Source organism: Taudactylus pleione, unplaced genomic scaffold, assembly GCF_031769625.1.
Source record: "Taudactylus pleione unplaced genomic scaffold, aTauple2 ptg001228l, whole genome shotgun sequence".
NCBI classification, from domain to species: domain Eukaryota; kingdom Metazoa; phylum Chordata; class Amphibia; order Anura; family Myobatrachidae; genus Taudactylus; species Taudactylus pleione.
Window position 1 is genome coordinate 803,893 of NW_028285628.1, and position 22,151 is coordinate 826,043.

At 43.7% G+C, this 22,151-nt stretch overlaps 1 protein-coding gene across 1 annotated transcript in view; it reads left to right on the forward strand.

Annotated features, from left to right (window-relative positions):
- Window positions 1–22,151, forward strand: part of SLC26A9 (solute carrier family 26 member 9) — a 148,231-nt gene that overhangs the window by 92,692 nt on the left and 33,388 nt on the right. The window contains exons 13-16 of the mRNA XM_088462405.1: window positions 8,846–8,952; window positions 9,785–9,854; window positions 10,328–10,420; window positions 14,488–14,595. Of these exons, the coding sequence (XP_088318531.1) occupies window positions 8,846–8,952; window positions 9,785–9,854; window positions 10,328–10,420; window positions 14,488–14,595 (378 nt within the window). The remainder of the gene's footprint in view (window positions 1–8,845; window positions 8,953–9,784; window positions 9,855–10,327; window positions 10,421–14,487; window positions 14,596–22,151) is intronic.

Here is a 22,151-nt window from a genome sequence, read left to right on the forward strand (position 1 = left end):
GCATGCGCTGTTTTGCGAACATCGCTGGGTACGACCGAGAGGCCGCTTACGACCAACTCTGAATGATGTCCACAGTTCCAAGGTCCCTTCTCCATCGGTCCATAACTTTGAGTAAAACTATTCCTTTTAAAGGTTGTAAGGAGTATACAATATATTCATCTGTTGAGTCATTTAAATTTCCACTCAGTCCTAAAGACTTTCTAGGAAATAGTCCCTTGATAATTGACCCCTGTATAAAGGAATTAAATTGTATCGATAACATATTAAATATGAATTATAAACAAAACTGAGATAAAATATAAAGAAAAAAATATAACTTTATTAGACTGGATATTTTGGATGTTGAATCCTAAGGACCAAAAGCTACTTGTATAACATGCACTGTATATAGAATAACAACTAAAGCTGCAAACACATATAACGATTTTGTTAACAACGATTTTCTGAACGATTTTCTGTCAGATTTTTTAAAGTGTAATGAACGATTTTTTTGAACTACAAACAATTTTTGCATATTCCCTTAATGAAAATCGTTCAGTTGGTCAGTCTGACTGAACTACAAACGTGAACGCGCATGAACAATAATCGTTCATTGTTTTAACTCAGAAAGTCAATGATTTTTTCAACGATTGAACGATATCGTTATCGATAATCGCTCAAAAAATCGTGTGTGTATGCACCTTTAAGCTGCATACACACACAACGATTTTGTTACCAACGATTTTCTGAACGATTTTCTGTCAGATTATCTGTCAGATTATTGGTGCATACACACGGTCAGATTTTTCTTCAGAGCTGAATGATAACGATTTAAAAAATCGTTCAATCGTTCATATCTGAAGGAAAATCTGACATATCTGACATGCCTGAACGATGGACGATGAACGATGCGCGTTCCCGATGGTCAAACGATATCTGACATCTGATGTGTTTGCAGTCAGACTTAGACGATTCCATGCATTTTAATGCAGTCAAAAATCGTTCAATCGTTCAAATTTTTGCATATTCCCTTAATGAAAATCGTTCAGTTGGTCAGTCTGACTGAACTACTAACATAAACGCGCATGAACGATAATCGTTCATTGTTTTAACTCAGAAAGTGAACGATTTTTTCAACGATTGAACGATAAACGATATCGTTATCGTTCAAAAAATCGTTGTGAGTGTATGCACCTTTACTGATACATTTGCTACAATATTCAACATAAGTATGGAGTAATCATATTCAACCAGGGAAATTAGACCTTAACTTTTCTTTAGATGTCTATACACAAACAAGCCCAGAATGTAATATGACATTAAGGGCCTGATTCAGACCCGGTCGCAAGCGCTCGCAACCAGGTCGATGGTGGCCCAGAGTGCATGCGCACGACGGAGCCGGCTCCGTCGTGCGCATGCGCGAGACCCGGATAGCGACTGGAAATCCGTCGCTCCGCGTCTCGTACCAAATCAGGGCCTAAGTTCAATAAACAATCTTCTATTTTGAAAGGCAAATAAATATATGTAATTTCAGTCAAGATGCACAGTTCTGATTCTTTAGAAAATTATGTATGCTAAACAAGTTAGAATAGCTGCAGGATTAACCCTATAAGGTTCACAACAACAGCTGAAGAGGTTCCTATACCTGTTTTTTAAGCTGCGTACACATTTAACGATGTGTACCCAGCCTCGTATTGTCCGGTGGGACCCGGCAGGAATGTCGGGAGCAATGTCGTGGCAGCGGGGGCCAAGTAGCATGGCCCCGCTGACGATGTTCCGGGAGTGTGCATCGTCAGTGACAAATGTGTACACACTGGACGATGTGGATGATATGTCGTCCGATCCGCCTGAACGGACGACATATCGTCTGCATATCGTCTAGTGTGTACCCAGCATTACTCTCCTCACAGTATCAAGTTTTTTAAAAGAACTCCAGTTCACTATAGTAATACACTGTAGATGGTACATATATAAGCATATATTTTTGTATAAATAGAGCTCTCTATTACTTGCAAGTGATGATGATTCAGATATTGGACCCCTGCACAGCTTGGTAAGAATCCTTCCATGTCAATGCTGCTCTGCTGATTGTATACCTCTCCTCAGATACCATAGGTTATCCCAGAGCCATAACTAGACTTTTTGGTGCCCTGTGCCAGAAAGAGCATTGGCGCCCCCCTCATTTTTCAAAGGGACATAGGGCACCCAAAAAAGGGGAATGGCCTCATTGGGAAGGGCCAGGAAAGAGATAGGAGAGGCCATGAGATGCTGAGGATGAAATAAGAGGAAGCTACAAGTGAGAATGATAATTAACAGAAATTTGACAGGCCCAAACAGCGCCCCCTGACCTGTGGTGCCCTGTGCGATGGCACCGGCCGCATTACCCTAGCTACTGCCCTGGGTTATCCTCACTGCCTGGTTCCATATTTACAGTAGCTAGACGGTCCTCTGTATAGCTGCTTCTAGATATGGTTTATTATCATCTGCTAGTGTCTCTGGCATTTAACAATGTGTACCCAGCCTCGTATTGTCCGGTGGGACCCGGCAGGAATGTCGGGAGCAATGTCGTGGCAGCGGGGGCCAAGTAGCATGGCCCCGCTGACGATGTTCCGGGAGTGTGCATCGTCAGTGACAAATGTGTACACACTGGACGATGTGGATGATATGTCGTCCGATCCGCCGGAACGGACGACATATCGTCTGCATATCGTCTAGTGTGTACCCAGCATTACTCTCCTCACAGTATCAAGTTTTTTAAAAGAACTCCAGTTCACTATAGTAATACACTGTAGATGGTACATATATAAGCATATATTTTTGTATAAATAGAGCTCTCTATTACTTGCAAGTGATGATGATTCAGATATTGGACCCCTGCACAGCTTGGTAAGAATCCTTCCATGTCAATGCTGCTCTGCTGATTGTATACCTCTCCTCAGATACCATAGGTTATCCCAGAGCCATAACTAGACTTTTTGGTGCCCTGTGCCAGAAAGAGCATTGGCGCCCCCCTCATTTTTCAAAGGGACATAGGGCACCCAAAAAAGGGGAATGGCCTCATTGGGAAGGGCCAGGAAAGAGATAGGAGAGGCCATGAGATGCTGAGGATGAAATAAGAGGAAGCTACAAGTGAGAATGATAATTAACAGAAATTTGACAGGCCCAAACAGCGCCCCCTGACCTGTGGTGCCCTGTGCGATGGCACCGGCCGCATTACCCTAGCTACTGCCCTGGGTTATCCTCACTGCCTGGTTCCATATTTACAGTAGCTAGACGGTCCACTGTATAGCTGTTTCTAGATATGGTTTATTATCATCTGCTAGTGTCTCTGGCTACAGACAGCTTATTGCTAGTTATAGATATGCACAGTTCTGAAACAGCCTTTATAAAATCAACAGCAAAGTGGCGAAGATGAATCTATTTCTATAAATAGTCTATGTACAGCAGCTGAGCATTTATTAAGTGTGTTTCCAGTCACTAAAGACAGGTAGGTGTAAGGAACTGAGGAGCTCATTCAGACCCACTCGCTAGATGCGTTCGCTCGCACCCTGCGTATGCAAATCCAGCACACACCCAGCAAGGCAGGCGATCACACGGCAGGGCATTAGCTCGCCCACTATGTCTTGACGTGCGATCACTTAGTGTATACAGACGCGACGCCCACTTGTGCACGTTATCTCCTGGAAGTGCATAAAAACATTGGTACGTCGAGCACTATCGGATGCGATCGCAGCGCTTGTGGTTGACTATACCCTGCCGCAAGCACTGCGATCACTTCACTGTGATTTTTCAACCAAGTGATGTGTACTATGACGCTACCTTTTAAATATGCACGCCTCTGAAACGGCGTTGAAACACTCAGGGACGCCTGCGTTCGCACCTTCACTCCCCCGTTTATAGTGGCCAACCCCTGTCACCACCCACAAATGGCTTCTCCTGTCACTCACTCTGCTGGGCAGTCAATGCGCAGTGAGTGAACGCATCCCGATCTCTCACACTGGTTCACGCATGCGCATTGCGATGCATACGCATACACAGATTGCAAATATCAGCCAGCTACAAGCGATTGCATCATAGCAAGTGGGACTGAATCAGCTCCTGAGTCTCAGGGCCTGATTCAGACCCGCTCGTGAGCGCTGAGTACTTGCAAGCGGGTTGATGTTGGCCAAGTGCGCATGCGCACGACGGAGCCGGCTCCATCGTGTGCATGCATGAGACTCGGATAGCGACGGACAAACCGTTGCTCCGGGTCTCGTACCAAAGGGGGCGTGCTGTTGATGGTGAGTGACAGCACGCCCCCTTTGGTGGGCGTGCCTGCCCAGACGGAGGCGTTCCCATGGGAACGCCTACCGTCTGGGGCCGGCCCCACTGACATCACAAGTGATGTCAGTGGGAGTGCTTTCGGCTCTGTTTGAGCCGAAAGCACTCTAGGGCTTGCGGCAACGAGACCCTACCACAAGAGTCTCGTCGCAAGCCCGATGGTCGCGATGGTCTTGACCATCGCGACCATCTTCCTGGCTGCTCGCTATAGCTGTGGGTGGTCACCCACAGCTATGCAAACGGGCAGGAGGCCGTTAAAAAAAAAAAAATAGCCAGACCCTTTTTCAGAGCGTGCGCTCTGTCAGAGTGTCCGGCTCTGAATCAGTGCCTCAGTTTTATAACTATTATATGCACTGTCTGTGGCATCAATAGTGCATTAATTAGGGGGTTATGCTGTCTGCTATAAGCAGGAGTTTGGGGGTGAGGTACCAATCTCTCCTCAGGTAATTTCAGTTAGCCCCCAGTGCACTGACAGCTCTGTCCACTCCCTCTGTTTCACCCACTGGATGTAATTGGGAGCAGGGTTTATCTCTCCCACCTTCTCACAGATGGCTGATCCTCCTCCTTCTCTCTCTCACATCTTTTTCTATCACATTCCTGACTTGCCTCTCTTTCTCTGACAGGACAAATTACAAACCACTGTATCACTCCGCCCCTTTCCTCACTAATAGAACACACAGAGCATTGTATCACTCCGCCCCCCTTTAGATCTCAACATTGTATTGAATAGTATTTCTATACAGTAATATAGTAAAACACATATACATAGGTTAAATAGTTAAGCAATCTTTACATACAAAGACAATTCCCTATATATATATATATATATATATATATATATATATAATAACATATACAGTATACATCAAGCTTACTTAGGGGTTGCATGTGGATAAATAAAACTGCATTAGCACGTACTATGGCCCTGATTCAGACCCACTCGCAAGCGGCTGTCCGCTCGCAAGTGGGTCGATGGTCTGCACTGAGCATGCGCACGACGGAGGGAGCTCCGTCATGCGCATGCGCCAGACGCGACGAGCGAAGGAAAGTCCTTCGCTCGTTGTGTCTGATCAAAGGGGGCGTGCTGTCGATGTTGATTGACAGCACGCCCCCTTTGGTGGGCGTGCCGGGGGCGTGCCTCCCTGACGGGGGCGTTCCCAAGGGAAGGCCTCCCGTCAGAAGCCGGCCAACTGACATCACTAGTGATGTCAGTGGGAGTGATTTTGGCTCTGATAGAGCCAAAATCACTCCGGGCCTTGCGGTTGAAAACCTCAACCGCAGGCTCCGGCTCGCAGTTTCGATGGTCGCGATGGTCACGACCATCGCGGCCATCAAACTGCACGCTCGTATAGGCTGTGGGTGGTGACCCACAGCTATACGAGCGTCCAGGGGGACGCTCCATAGTTATGGAGGACGGCCCTCATTCAGAGCGTGCGCTCTGCTCAGAGCGTACGGCTCTGAATGAGGGCCTATATTCTGACATTTACAAGGCTCTGTTAAGATTAGCTGACCAAATGTTGGGAACTACTCCATAGAGAATAATGTGTCGTGCTTTTTATGCAATCTACAGTATAGTACATGAAAGTGCTTAGATGCGAATGAGCACTGATGGAAGCAGGCAGACGTTATTTGTTATGACTGTCTGGTTGGTATGGCAAGTGAAGGTCGTATGATCAGGATGGTGCCAAGTCTGCAGCCTGGATCTATGCCCTATTGCTTATCAGTTCTTCTTTCAGTTCTGCACAAGCAAAATAAACAATGAAAAGTATTAAATACACTGGAAGTGACAGGGAAAGCCAAAGTAGCAAGCAATAGGGAAAAAACAATTCTATGCATGTAGTGCACAATGATACCAAAAAAACAATATACATTTCTCTCTCATGTTAGTTTTAATGGGGCATTTCACACAAATGATATAAAGAATTCAATCTTTTTTAAAATTTTCTATACATAATAAGTAAATGCGTAAGATAAGATTAGATTATAGATTTTTTATACTAATCCACTGCTGCATATGTTTTCTTGTGATTTTTATTACAATGTATAGTATGGTCTAAAATCAATTGAAACATTCCCTTTTCTCCCAGTGCGATTAATATGACTATAGGTGTATTTAGGTGAGCATCTATTTGATTTATTTTTCAAAACGGGGGGTCATAGGAATGTTCAGGAAATGAAGTGGGTGGGTTACAGCAAATTGCAGACAATCAAAACATTACAAAGTTAAAAACAGCACAGAGTATTTTAGCCAAGCCGACTACTGATAGCCCATGTTGGCACGTTTAATATAAGAGGGATTGCTCAATTCATACTTTTATATTACTCTAATAAATATTCTCCTAAACCACTTCTGGTTGTAGCAGAATGTGATATAAAATAAACCTTATCTTAGGTCTAGACTCTGTTGCCCTGGTGATTACTCAAATTCTCAGAAGATCCACACCCCAGCTCTGGTAATCAAGACTCGCCTGCTACTGACACGCTACCTCCAAAAATGTCCCCGTACCACAGAAGAGCTCTGTATAGAATCTCACTCTCACTTTCTTAATTTCAAATTCATGATCTACTTATACAGCTCCACTCTAGATCTCTTTAAGTGTACAACATTCCTTTTGTAGCATTCCCCTGCTCTTCCATCCATTTATTGCTGGCCAACCTACCCTTTCCTCCTTCTCCCCTGTTACTAGCGACGAAGTCCATTTCCTCCACTCGTCCTCCTCTTACTCAATCTCCCATTGACCACAGTCCCTCTCACTTCTTCCATTCCCTCTCTCCAACACTTGCCACCACCTCCTTAACCTCTCTATCTCCACATGCCTTTGTTTTTCCCATTCTAAAAACCCTCTCTAGATCCTGACTTCCTTCTACCACTCACCATCTCTCTCCTCCCATTTGCCTCCAAACTCTTGGAGGAAACAGTTTTTCAATGCTGTCCACTTTCATCCCTCGCACTCACTCCTCGATCCACTTTAATCTGGCTCCTTAATTCCTGAAAAAACTGCCCCTACTAATCGCTAAATCTAAGGGTAAGTTTTCAATTCTCATTCTTCTTGATCTACCAACTGTCTTTAACACTGTTGACCACCCTCTCCTTCTTCCAACACTATAATCTTTGGGCTTTATGACACTCTCCTCTCATAACTGTTCTTCTACCTTTGTAATCATTCATTCTGTCTAAACCTCCAACTTTACTTACCCCTCTCTTCGTCTTTTTATTGGTATGTCCTTTGTCACACTCTCTTCTCTCTCTACTCTCCGCCCTTGGGGGAGGGGGGATGTATCAAACCTTCTGGAGAGATAAAATGGAGAAGTTGCCCATAGCAGCTAAGCAGCTTTAAACTGTAATTTCTTTACTATGCTAGATACAGATGTGTCCTGATACATCGTTGCTGCGTACACAGCTAATCGCACCATGCACAGCGTGAGACGTGTGTCCTGAGCAGATATGCGCACTGCATTTCGCATCAGCGCCGCCAAAGGATTGCATGGTGCGATCACAGGGTGCGCCATAGGGTGTGCTACTGTGGGTAATCGCATGACAGAAACTGATTGACTGCTTTGGGCAACTTCTCCACTTTACCTCTCTCCAGGGCTTGATACATCTCCCCTTTGGTGATTTTATCAGGCTAAAATACCACCTTTATGATGATGATACACAAATCTACTAATCCTCCCCTGACCTCTCGTCTCCCCCCTCTCTCTTATCTCCACTTGTCTCTCTTTACTGGATGTCCCAGAGCTTTCCTAATCTCAACATGCTGTCTGGGTGTCATCCTTGACTACTCCCTCTCCAACGCCCCCCACATTTATGCTATTTCTAAATCCTGCCACTTTCACTTCTACAACATCCCCAGAATCAGACTTTTTCTCAAGCTGGAGGCTATTCAATGTTTGAATCATGCCTTTGTCATCTCGTGCCTGGACTACTGTATCCTTCTACTCTCCAACCTTCATCTCTTCAGCCTCTCTTAAGCTGGCCACACTTCTAAAGATTATCTGTCCAACCAGCCAACTAGTTGATTGGTTTCAATGAAAATCTAGTAACGTATGGGAGTAACTGATGATCAGCAATTTGCTCCTAAATGCCAGAAAACAGATGAAAATGGCCGAGCAGACAAGTTTGTTAAATGTTTGATCTAAACAATTTGTTCAAACAACAGTTTTTGTCCATTTGCCAGCGTTTGGGAGCAAATTGCTGATTGTCATTTGCTTTTATACCTTACCAGATTTTCATTTCAACCAATCAACTAGTTGGATGGTTGGACAGAAAATCTTTAGGTGTGTACCCAGCCTTAAACCTATCCTCAGCGCTGCTGCTTACTTCCTTTCTCATTGCTTTCATTCAAACTCTTCTTTCCTTCAGCTCTTTCACTGGTCCTCCTTCACCATACAGAATCCAGTTTAAGTTCCTCAATTTCAAAGCACTCAGTCACTCCACCCATCATACATTTCTGACCTCCTCTGAATCCATAGGTACTGTACATTTAGTTTTCTTGAACTCACATTGTTTGCATTAATCACTGTGATTTGTTTAATGTTTCCATAGTGTGTTTGGGTTGTGAGCTTCCTATCCACCTTCATCCTTGGCCTACCATATGGAGTTGCTGTCGGGGTAGGATTTTCAGTCTTGGTTGTCATCTTTAATACGCAATTGTGAGTTCTACCCTTTCTTTTCTGAATAACATCAATCTCACCCCTCCCCACAAACAGATGAATTAGTGCAATGTTTGCATTCCCTATGGGTTGAAAGGTTGTATCTTTGCAAATGCTTAAGATATATATACATTATATATATATATATATATATATATATATATATATAAACAAGCAGTCCCAAATTTATGCAAAATGGAACCAGGACCAGCACACCGTGGATATCAAAATGAAATGATAGTCCCCTGACGAAGGCAGACGAAATGGCCGTCGGGGCTGTTCCGGGTTCAGAGCATGACTCCACGCTTTTTTCATATGTGCATCTGAACTGCTAGAACTGCTAAGTATTATTCATTGCTCCGCATCCAGTTGGTTTGTTATACCTGTGATGGTTGTAGACTTCTTTGTGATGGTCCATTAAAACATTTCGTTTTGATATCCACGGTGTGCTGGTCCTGGTTCCATTTTGCATATATTTGGGACTGCTTGTTATGAACTCAATCTGACATTGCACCTGTTACTCTAATAGTGAGCTGAGTGCGTTCCATTGCCTCTGTTATATATATATATATATATATAAATCACTTTTATTTTTTTTTGACTACCAATATGAATGGTAAGAACGCGAAGGGGCTGAGTCTTAGTTGCATGCAAATGTGCTGTATGCAAAAATTCACCATTTCTGTGAAGAGAGATCTACAGTATGCGAAATGTGATTGAGGATCAATGTGCTAGCAAATCTCCTTTATCACCCATTTCTTAAGTAAATAATATGTATAGTAGAAACTGTTAGATTACAAGATTACTCTATTAATTTTCTCTCCCATGTTAGTCGAAACGGTTCAGCACAGGGTCAGGTGGTCTCCACAGATATCTACAAGAATCCAAAAGTCTACAGCAAGGTAAGAGTGACACCTTTAAACCTACAGGATTATTTTATTCTTACATAGTAAGGGTAGAGTATTGCAATAACTTCTAAACTGTTAGATGAGATGCAGGGGTTGGCAAGATGCAGGGGTTGCTGAACTACACATGCCAGCATGCCTTGCAACAGTTTTAGCATGGCCATATAACAAAACTGTGGCAGGGTATGCTGGGATGTGTAGTTCTACTACAGCTGGGGGGCCACTTATTGCCCACCTCTACAGCCTACCAAAATATCATCATCTTTCACATGTTTGAACTTATTCTGTAATATCTTGCCATGTTTTGCTAACACTTTTACATTTGTTTTACATGGCCAGGTACTTCTGAATTTAAAACTATATTTATATATTCATATTTAGGTGTTAAATATTCTTATCAGTGACACTTATTAAAGGTTTTAAGAAAAAAATATTTCACTTACATTTACAGTCTGTTCTGCTGGTTCTAGGTTCAGTCTATCGATGGCATTAAGATTGTCAACTACTGCTCTCCGCTCTATTTTGCAAATTCAGAAATATTCCGACAGAAAGTTATTAAAAAGGTAAAAGTTCCATATGTACTGTACAGCAGAATATACAGCCGGATCAACACTTTGTAATATGCTGAAATAACCTCCCCTGTATATTCATGACTTTGCTTTTTCATGTTTGGCTATAATTTGCTACCTTAGTTTAATTTAATGCGCACATTAATACAGTAACACGTACATTTTTATTATGTGGTATAAGATGAGTGTGAAAGTATCTGGTAACTGGATACTGAGAGATACTTCAATCACAATGTATTGAATATACATTAAAAAATATGCCTCCGCAGTGCACGGTGGGGCTCATTAGAGTTGGACATCCTGGGGCAGTTAACATTGGCCCTGGGATTTACACGTAATTAGGTGTGCAGGCTGAGGTAGTGCAATGATGTGGTAGTGGGGAGGTGGGTCATGAATCCAACATAATGCTCTGTTGTGATCAGATCCTTCTTCCCAAAGCTGCAGATGATGGTAATCCCAGGGGATTAAGGGGGAGAATTATCAAACATTGGAGAGAGATAAAGTACAAACCAATCAGCTCTTACAATAACTGTCATTTTTAAAACACAGTCTTTATAATGTCACTTAGATGCTCCACTTTATCCCTATCCATGGTATGATACATCTCCCCCTACAAGTTTGAAAAATGAGAGTTAGAAGCTGATTGGTTGGTACTTTATCTCTTTCTAATAACTCTTCCCCCAAGTATGATGTATGGCTGTTTCCTTTATACAAAAGTATGAGTCAGGGCAACCTCCTTTATATAAAGAGTTTACCATATGTGGTAATTTGTATTAATAATATTATTTATAAGACCCTACAGTGGCATGAATGTATGCTTTTGCCTATCGTATAAATATAGAGAGAACCACTTTTCGTCATACTTAATTTGACAGGTACCATGCCCCAAACCCCTCTCGTTGACACTCCCTGTTTTCCGCCCCTTTTGATAGTGTTTGATATAAATTTGATATCAGTTTGAGCAATTTTATATCAACTTTATATAAATTTTATATAAAGTTGCTATTCATTTGATATCAACTTTATAAAAATTTTATAAAAAAATCGTATTAATTTGTTAGTAAGCAGTTCAACAGGAACTAATAATTACTTGATATCAAATTAATTTGATATCAATTTATTTGAATAACCAGAGGTCTTTTATCGAATTAAAAAGTACAATCTAAATAATATAATATACATAACACTCTTTAACAAGAGCGTGAGCTCCCACAACAAATAATTTAGCCTTTTTTATAACATAGTACTTTGAGAAAATTACAAATATATTAGATATAGCATTTGTAAATGAATATGTGATTAATTTAATGAGAATATGAACATTTGGCTTTACAAGGACACACAGTGTATATTCTGACATGATTGAGCACTTGCGGAACTATAAAAGCAACATTCTTGATCTGGTGAGAATCAAGGATAACATGCGTTTCACAGACATTTTACAACTTATGGCATTCCAGTACATTTTAACTCTCACAGAAATGTTTCATTTAAATTATTCCAAATATACAGCAAATCAATACACGTGATTAATTCTTACATTTCTTGCTATTGTGCTTTTGGAGGGACAACATTACTCACACAGCCAAACTCATAAGTTCATTTATTTCTGTTTCATTTAACTTTTTCTCATTCTCGATGGACAAAGAGCAAACTAACAGTGGTATGACATTCTCTCAAAATCTTATATATATTTAAATATTTGGGCTGATGTAGTGCTGTCCACAAAATGGGCATAAATTACTTGAAGAAAAAGTGTACACAAAAATAGCGTATTTGCTCTATATGCAGAGCAGCACACATATTGAGATGTTTCCAGCTCAGCATCGCAGTATATGTGCCTGGTTACACTAAGTCATCATCATATACCTCCTAACAGGCGCATATGCGCATTGATCGCAATCGACCAGTCGATTTCGGTGGACAACCAGCAGCAGCCAATAAGAATCAGACTGATTCTTATTGGCTAGCTCATCTGCGCCGAACTGAAGCTGCGGCTAGCTGAAGCTGCGACTGTCTCTGTCTGCTGTCCCTGTGACTGCAATAGCCATTAAGAATCCAGCTAATTGTTATTAAATGAGAATGTCATATGTAATAGCCTCCATTGCACCGGTGCTAAAGAGCAGGGTTGAGGAGGTCACGGGGGCAGGGCTGGCTCAAGAGTGTCAAACCCAAAAGGGGGTGCAGTGCAGCCGCCGCCGGCATCCAGGACCAATAAAGACTGGTGGGCCTGCTGCTGGACTGCTGGTGCTGCCTGCGGCTGAAGGCAGTAATGGACTGGGAGCTCCTCTCTCTCAGAGAGGTCAGGTGGGGGGCGTGGGCAATTTAATGTTGTTTTTTTTCCTGTGGGGGGGACAATGTGTTTGTTTGTTTTTTTTACTGTGGGAGCCAATGTGTGATTGACAGCCTCTACGCCCCTTGCTGCAAAGTCACACCCCCATATCTGGCACACCACGCCCCCTTTTCCAAATGATTTTCAGCTTTGAATGTAGATCACCAAGTCCAAAAGTCTGTCCTCCCCTGCTCTATATGATTAAATATGTTAGATCATAGTGCAGGATGTACCGCATTTCCATATGTACTAAGCCCCAGACACCCTTATTTTGGCATGGAGTGTAACGCCAGAAAAACCTGGCGTTACCCTATAGAAGCCTATGGGCTTCTTACCACACCCCGCTCCCGACGGTTCGCCGTCGCCCAGCGCTGGCCCCCACTCACCTGCAATCCATTGTCGCCGGCCTGCGCTCCTCCTGGGTCATCTGCCTCCTCCTCCTTCTAATCTTCTTCCGGGTGCAGGGAGGAGGAGGAGGAGCCCGGGGCTTCCTGTACATGTGATCAGCAGGAAGCTCCAGGGGAATGGAGGGGACGGGGTCCCACGGAGACCCTGTCACCTGGTGTCGGCTATTTCGCAAAGGGCAGCTCTTAATGCAAGGGCTGTCCTTTGCGATACTAATCGCATATGTTAATACATATGTGATTAGTAAGGTTGCAGTGACTGGCGGAATGGTCACGGCAACCTTAGTACATCCCACCCATAGGGCTCTATTTACTACAATCCGCATATTGAATGCGGATTGTAGTGTGATATTACCGAGTGAATTCGCATTGCGAATTCAGGTAATATCACAGGGATTTACTATAAATCCCTTGCAGGGACAGAGCTTGCGATAAAGCTCTGTCCCTGCGGATCCCATCCGCACTCTAGTCGCGGTATTTTCGGAAAAAATACAGCGACTAAGAGCCCGCGCATGCGCCGACCGACCACCGCTACTACCCCCCCACCGACGCTAAGCCCCGCCCCCTGGCGCTAAGCCCCACCCCCCGCGATCGCAGACCCCCCCGCGACCCCCCCTCCCTTCATTACACTTACCTGCATCCTCCTGGCCTCCGGTGGTCTTCTCCGGGCTCCCCGATCAGGTGATCTCCCATACTGCACTGGGGCCCGATCACCTGATGACCGGGCCCCAGTGCACTGTGGGAGACCAGCTGACCGGAGAGGAGCCATCACCGGAGGCCCGATCACCGGTCCCTGGATTCAGGTAAGTGAAAAAAAAAATGTTTAATTTTTTTTTTTTTTTTTTTTTACAGTCATCAGCTTGCGGTCTGCTTAGACCACATAGCTGATTACTGGTACCGGCTCCCGCCTCTGCTCTCTCCGTTAGAGCAGAGTGGGAGCCCGGTAACCGGGGGAGACCCTGGATAACGCCACCTCCATGTGGCGTTATTATCACAGGGCTTCCCCCGGTATTTTTTTACAATTTATTTTTAGTAACTTGCACACAGATCACATTTCCCATTACAATTATGGGAAATGCGATCTGCTTTACTAAAAATAAGTGATACTGGGGGTTGGAGTAGAATTTTACTAATTCTACTCCAATTGCCCTGTAATAAATACAGGTGAAACTAAAATAATGTGAAAAGGGTGTGAAAACACCCTTTTTCACTTTATTTTAGTAAAAATAATGTTAATAAATAGAGCCCTTAGAAAGAATTTCCATTTTATGTGCTTGCAAGTAATTCTCATGGATGAACAATCTAACTGACTTGTTTCATGCCAGACTGGACTGGATCCTTGCAAAATCTACCTGGCCAAAAAGAAATACCTGAAAAAACACGAAAATGAAGAAATGAAAAGACAGCGGGGATCTGTGTTCATGAAGAGCAAAGTAAGTCTGTCTCTTTGTAAATATTCACTCATTTATTTCATATTTATATTCTGCTTCCTTATGACTGAAAACATTATAGGCCTGATTCTGAGTAAAAATGAATGTAGGGGTGACGCCAATGGGTGCCCAATCTCTGCCACCTAAGGAGAACTAGTGGGTTTCCCAACTTAACCCAAAGGGAATAGAATTGAAAACGGGAGAGTACCTCCAGCACCGAGAAGGGTACTTTATAGATCAAAACTTCATTGTGACACTTCCACTATACAAATCTAGTCCCTACTCTCCATAAATGGGAGCAGAACAATATAGGACTGTTAAAGGTAGTGTCAAGACTTAAGATATAAGTGATCAAACACCCTATTACCTAAATAAGAAATATGGGCTGCAATTGGCAAATAAGGGATGACCCAACAAAAAAAATTTATAAACAATAAACAAATGATTTCTTAATTAAATTAATGGTATCATATCACAACTCATTATTGTCATGGATAAACTAAAATTTGAAAATAACAAAATCATTTTCACAATTGTAGACAACAATAGGGCCCTAGTGAGGTATGTCAGCCCTCAGTTACTTTTTGGGACATGGCCTAATGACAGAAGCCGTGGCCATGCCTCCGTTAAAAAAAGTTTTAAAAAATTAGTCTTTGCAGCGCAATGCACTTCACAGGAGAGCGCTGTGTGCCCCTCAGACACGGGCAAATCCAGGGGGGCATAATCAGTGTAATCGCTTCTCCCTCTTTCCCCCCGCACTGACAGAGGACTGCTGCTGCTGATCAGCAGCAGAGCGCGCAGCCCCTCCAATAAGCCCAGGCCTGGGCAATTAATACACGCTCTCACCCTCTCAGCTCCCCTGGACAACAATGGTTATAGGAATAATAAAAAATACAAATAATTTAAAAGCACTTTAAAAACACAATATCACAAGTTAAATCAGGCCTAAAAAATAAAGCATAAAAGGAAAATTAAATTCTCGCTTAAAATTGCATTGCATTTCACAGCACCTGGCCGTTTCCTCAGGCAGTGTTTGATCACTTATAGCTTAATTGCTGACACTACCTTTAACAGTCCTATATTGCTCGGCTCCCATTTATGGAGAGTAAGGGACTAGTTTAGTATAGCAGAAGTGTCACATTGAAGTGATCTATACCCTTCTCAGCGCCGGAGATACTCTCCTGTTTTCAGGATTCTGAGTTAGACGCAAAGCGGGTGTTAGTGTGGTTGAACATGGCAGCTAGATTTATTATTTTTTGCTAATAAGAGTACCCATATGGCTTCAGGCGTATAGCCCCAACGGCCAGAGTTTTTTCACCTGCAGCTGTCATATATAGTATCTGCACATACAGTACTGTACACCTACCCCATGCTGGGTGCAAAAGATCTGTCAGAAACAAGTGTCCCCTTGTCATATGTATGCCAAGGAATAACATAGAAATCGGGGTACACACCAATGACTTTCCCATAAAACACATGTCTTGCATGAGTTCGCCCAGTGATACCCAGAAATACCCATTTCATGATCATAGAGAACCGGATGCTAATGGAGCTACCATCAAGGTGCGTGTGCACTTTGCGGATGTGTGGTGTGCATGCATGGTGTGGATGCAAAGTGTGTATACATAGTGTGCATGCATGGTGTGGATGCAAAGTGTGTATACATAGTGAGCATGCATGGTGTGAAGGTAAAGTGTGTGGATGCATGGTGCGGATGCGTGGTGTGCATGCATGGTGTGGATGCAAAGTGTATATACATAGTGTGCATGCATGGTGTGGATGTAAAGTCTGTATGCATGGTGCGGACGTAAAGTCTGTATGCATGGTGCGGATGCAAAGTGTGTATGACTGTGCATTCATGGTGTGGATGCATGCTGTGGATGCATGGTGCGGATGCGTGGTGTGGATGCAAAGTGCGTATACATAGTGTGCATGCATGGTGTGGATGCAAAGTGTGTATACATAGTGTGCATGTAAAGTGTGTATACATAGTGTGCATGCATGGTGTGAATGCAAAGTGTGGATGCATGGTGTGTATTCATGGTGTGCATGCATGGTGTGGATGCAAAGTGTGTATGCATGGTGCGTATGCAAGGTGTGGCACAAGTGCAATTTGCTCAAAACCACTGGATGAGTTCTCACTAGGGGCTCTATTTACTGAGCAGTGTTAGGAGACAGAGTGAAAAGTGATAAGGTGCCAGCCAATCAGCACCTAACTGCCATGTCACAGGCTGTGTTTGAAAAATGACAGTTAAGAGCTGATTGGCTGGTGGTTTATCACTCTCCACTTTATCACTTTTCAGAGCTTAGTACATCTGGCAGTTGGACTTGTCTCCAACTCTGAATCAGGCCCCATATAACTTTATTTCATATTATGTGCTTCTTTGTCACCTCATACACACGTGCCTTAAAAAACAGGATGCGGTCAATATCCAGACTACAATGAGTTCTGATTCAGAATTCTGGTGCCAGAATCCTGACACCTGTCAGAATCCCGGTACTGGCATCCTGACCGTTGGAATCCCTAAGGTAATTAGCAGCGTTAGGGGGTGATTTAGCGTTAGGGTTAGTGGTTAGGGTGAGGCACTAGGGGAGGATTAGGGATAGGCACTAACAGGGGAGGGTTAGGTTTAGGGTTCAGGGAGGGGAGGGGGAGTTTAGGTTTAGGCACTAGGGGAGGAGGTTAGGGTCAGGCACCGGGGAGGGAGGGTTAGGGTAGGGAGAGGGGGAGGGTTAGGATACCAACCGACATATGTCGGTATCCTAACCCTGTCGGGATGCCGGTGTTGTGATTCTGACTGCCGGCATCCTGTACCCATCCCGTGAAAAATAATCCTCACAAAAAAAAAAAAACTATAAACAAAAAAACCAATAAACTATATCAGACGTAAAAAGAAAACCCATTATACGGTATACTGGAGCTATTCACTGGAAAACTACAGTAGATGATTAAATTTACATACGTTTTTGGGTTTGCACTAATTGATTGAAAGAATAGGGTTACTCACGGAAAAGTGTATTTTGCACCTATTTTTTCATCATTTTCCTTGTAAAAAAAATACACATGTTGTGTAGACAGAATAAGTTATTCCCAGAGCAACCAGCAGATCACCAAATGTGAAAACTGGAAAAGTCATGAAGTAGCAAAAACCATAGGGATATTAAGAGGTTTAGCAACATGGAAGATGTTTTCTATTTCTTATTGGATGTGGTCACAGTGGGATATTCAGCACGTCCGCAGGACCCGTTCTGTGATTGTGCAGAACAGGTCCTGCATGATTGCACACAGGGCCTGATTCAGAGCCGCTCGTAAGCGGCCGCTCGTTCGTTCCGAGCGATGTTTGCACAACTGCGCATGCGTACGGATTTTACTACGCATGCGCGAACCAGTCAATGCGGCCGAAAATCGTGTGCTCGCTAAATAGCGAATGCCTACTATTTTGAGTGACAGAATGAGGCGTTTGTGGGTGGTAACAGGGGAAGGTGCTTGAAAACGGGGAGTGGAGATCCGAACACAGGCGTGCTTAAAGGTCAAAACGGGTGTTTTAAGGGTGTGCATAATTAACAAAGCAGCGTCATTGACCACGTCACTGGGTTGTTTTATAGTCAGAACTGCTCGCATGATTGTGGTAGGAAAAACCGACCACAAGAATAGCGAGCAGTTTAGACGCCTTTCGATGTACTCGATTAATCTAATAAATAGCGGACATGACGTATGATGCGAGCGGCCAGGGGGCGTTTTTTTTTAAATTACGTTCGCATGTTTTGTTCGCTCGTTCAGACATAGAGGCGTGAACAGACCGCAAAGAGCGAACGGTTCATTTAAATAGCCAGCCCCTTTTTCTGAACGAGTGAGCGCAAATAGCGTCCGGATCTGAATAAGGCCCACAGTCCCTTCTATGTCTCTGCCTGATTGATAATAATAAAGTAAGTGAATACGCCACCAGTCAGCACTCTCCCAATAAAGTTTACATAGGTTGAAATGAAATGTGTACTCAGAGTAATAGTAAAATTTAATAATCACCATAAAGAAAACAAGCAATGTCCAGATTGATATATGAATCTCCTTGTTGTTCCTTGTGGTGAGATCTCCTTATAATGCGACTTGCATCTGAAAAGAGTGTCCCACCTCTACATGTACTTAGTAAAGCAACATCGACATGGGAGGACACACAGAAAAATAGAAAAATACTGCAGATCAATCTTTTAAGATACACTTTAATAATGTATTGCACTTACAATATGTAGAAACATTCAAGCGTTTAAAACAAATCCATAGTGGCAAGTCAGCAGCATCAGCAGAGTAAGTTCATTTGATCCTAGTTGGAATAATAGGATAGGTGACAGACCAGCTCCGGATATATGGATCTCCCACAAGAACCCACTACTGCACAAGCATCTGGACACTTAGGAAATAACATACTGAGCCTACGCATAATGTGTTTCAGACTGTTAACAGTCCTTCATCAGAAGCGTGTTACACGGCTCACAGTACACTGTATAAATACTAGGGGTGTGCACCGGCCACTTTTCGTGTTTTGTGTTTTGGTTTTGGATCTGGATCTTTCTTCGTGTTTTGGATCTGGATTGGTTTTGCCAAAACCACCCTTCCGTGTTTTGGGTTTTGGGTTTTGTGTTTTGGATCTGTATTTTTTTGAAAAAAAGCATAAAAACAGCTAAAATCACAGAATTTGTAGGTTTTTCTGCTCCTATGCTATTATTAACCTCAATAACCTTAATTTCCACTAATTTCCAGTCTATTCTGAACAACTCACACCTCACAATAGTGTTTTTATGTCCAAAAGGTTGCTTGCACCGAGGTAGCTGGATGACTATGCTAAGCGACACGAGTGGGCGGCACAAACACGTGACCCATCTAGGCGTGAAACTGCAGTGGCAGACAGGATGGCAGTTTGAAAAACTAGGCCCCAAACTGTACATAATGCAAAGAAAAAAAAAGAGGTGCAAGATGGAATTGTCCTTGGGCCCTCCCACCCACCCATATGTTGTATAAACAGGACATGCACACTTTAACAAACCAATCATTTCGGCGCCAGGGTCTGCCACACAACTGTGGCTGAAATGATTGGTTCGTTTGGGCCCCCACAAAACAAGCTGGCAATTAATCTGTCCCTGCACAAACTGGCTCTACGGAGGCAAGATGTCATCCTCATCCTCCTCATCCACCGATTCCTCACCCTCTTCAGTGTGTACATCCTCATCCTCACAGAGTATTAATTCGTCCCCGCTGGAATCCACAACCACAGGTCCCTCTGTACGTTCTGGAGGCTGGTCTCCCTGGAAGAGTTGATAATTCATTTTATGAACATCATCTTCTCCACATTTTGTGGAAGCAACCTCCTACGCCTTTCGCTGACAAGGTTCCCGGCTGCACTAAACACTCTTTCGGAGTACACACTGGAGGGGGGGCAACTCAGGTAAAATAGAGCCAGTTTGTACAGGGACCTCCAAATTGCTTCTTTTTCCTGCCAGTACAGGTACGGACTGTCTGACATGCCTACTTGGATGCTGTCACTGATGTAATCCTTTAACAGACAGACGCACGCTTGTCGCTGCTGCTTTGAGGATGCAAGTGCGGCTACAGCCCACACAATTCACAAAGACTGGAAAAAAAAGAAGAATATTTTTATTGTTTGTGGAGCGCACTTTGAGGGTGTCACCACCCTTTAACAGACAGACGCACGCTTGTCGCTGCTGCTTTGAGGATGCAAGTGCGGCTACAGCCCACACAATTCACAAAGACAGAAAAAATAAGAACAATATTTTTATTGTTTGTGTAGCACACTTTGAGGGTGTCACCACCCTTTAACAGACAGACGCACACTTGTCGCTGCTGCTTTAAGGATGCAGGTGCGGCTACAGCCCACACATTTCACAAAGACAGAAAAAAAAAGAACAATATTTTTATTGTTTGTGTAGCACACTTTGAGGGTGTCACCACCCTTTAACAGACAGACGCACGCTTGTCGCTGCTGCTTTGAGGATGCAGGTGGAATCTAGACGGGATTTGGAACTGGGGACACACTACCTCCATCAATTGTCTAAATCCCACTGCACTAACGGCGGATACCGGACGCACGTCTAACACCAACATAGCAGTGACTGCTGTCGTACTTCATCCTCATCGCTAGGGACTGTTGGAGGGTCAATTGTTTAGTAAAAGTAGTGATGTTCCTACTTCCTCTCTGGGATGATGAACAACTCCCAGCAGCAGCAACAGCACTAGGAGGAAGTGGTTCTTGATCTTTCCCTATTTTATTTTTATCGGAGAAAGTTTGGTCCTCCATTTATGTTATATTGATATATACGTGCGGCTAAAGCGCACACAAACACAGAAAATATTTTTTTATTTTTGCTGGAGAGTAGTGCACTTTGTGGGTTACACCACCCTTTAAGAAATGAGCCAGCCGGCTCTTTACTTATGGGACACAGGCGCACGCTTGGCGCTGCTCCTCTGTTGATGCACGTGCAGCCACAGTGCACACAATTCACAAACACAGAAAATAATTTTTTTTTTGGTTTGGACTGGAGTGTACTTTGGGGGTTACAGCACCCTTTAACGGTCAAGCCATCCGGCCCTTTACTTATGACACAGGCGCACGCTTGGCACTACTTTGTTGATGCACGTGCGGCTACTGCGCACACAATTCACAAACACAGAAAATAATTTTTTTTTTGGTTTGGACTGGAGTGTACTTTGGGGGTTACAGCACCCTTTAACGGTCAAGCCAGCCGGCCCTTTACTTATGACACAGGCGCACGCTTGGCACTACTTTGTTGATGCACGTGCGGCTACTGCGCACACAATTCACAAACACAGAAAATATATTATTTTTTTAGCACTTGGGGGGAGCACCCCTGATGGACAGAGCACCCCCTGGACAACACTACAGCACCCCTTTAGGACTGGGACACTGCACAGGACTTTGGAGTGGACACAGCCCCTATTAACAACAGCAGCGCAGCACAACACAGCCAGCCCCTATGGACTTTGAAGTAGTGGACAACAGCAGCACTACACTACACTACACAGCCCAGCCAGCCCTAACTCCCACCCTCCCTCTTCACTGTCCACAGCCGAGTGAGAAAATGGCGCCGACGCGGGTACCTTATATAGGATCCAAAACCCGCGAGACTCGGAAGGTGGGATGATGACGTTTTGCCTCGATTTCAGATCCGAGTCAGGCGGGAAAAGTCGAGCCTGACTCGGATCGGACTCGGATCGGGGGGGCTCGGGGGGGTTCGGATTTCAGAAATCCGAACCCGCTCACCCCTAATAAATACCCTACCTAATAATGAGCACAGCTGAACTCCATCCCCGCTAACCGACATTGTCCCGAGCTCTGTGCGTGTGCAGTCCTTACAGGAAACCGTAAGTAAGATGGCTGCGCATTCCACGGTCACCGGAAGTTGTCAGCAACTCCTTCTCACGAAAGCCAAAAACGGATTTTCATGCTTTCCACCAAGTGTTCCTTTATACACTCGGAGTCCACAGCGCAGCACATGAAAAAGTCCCAGGATCTTGCATCCCTTTATTT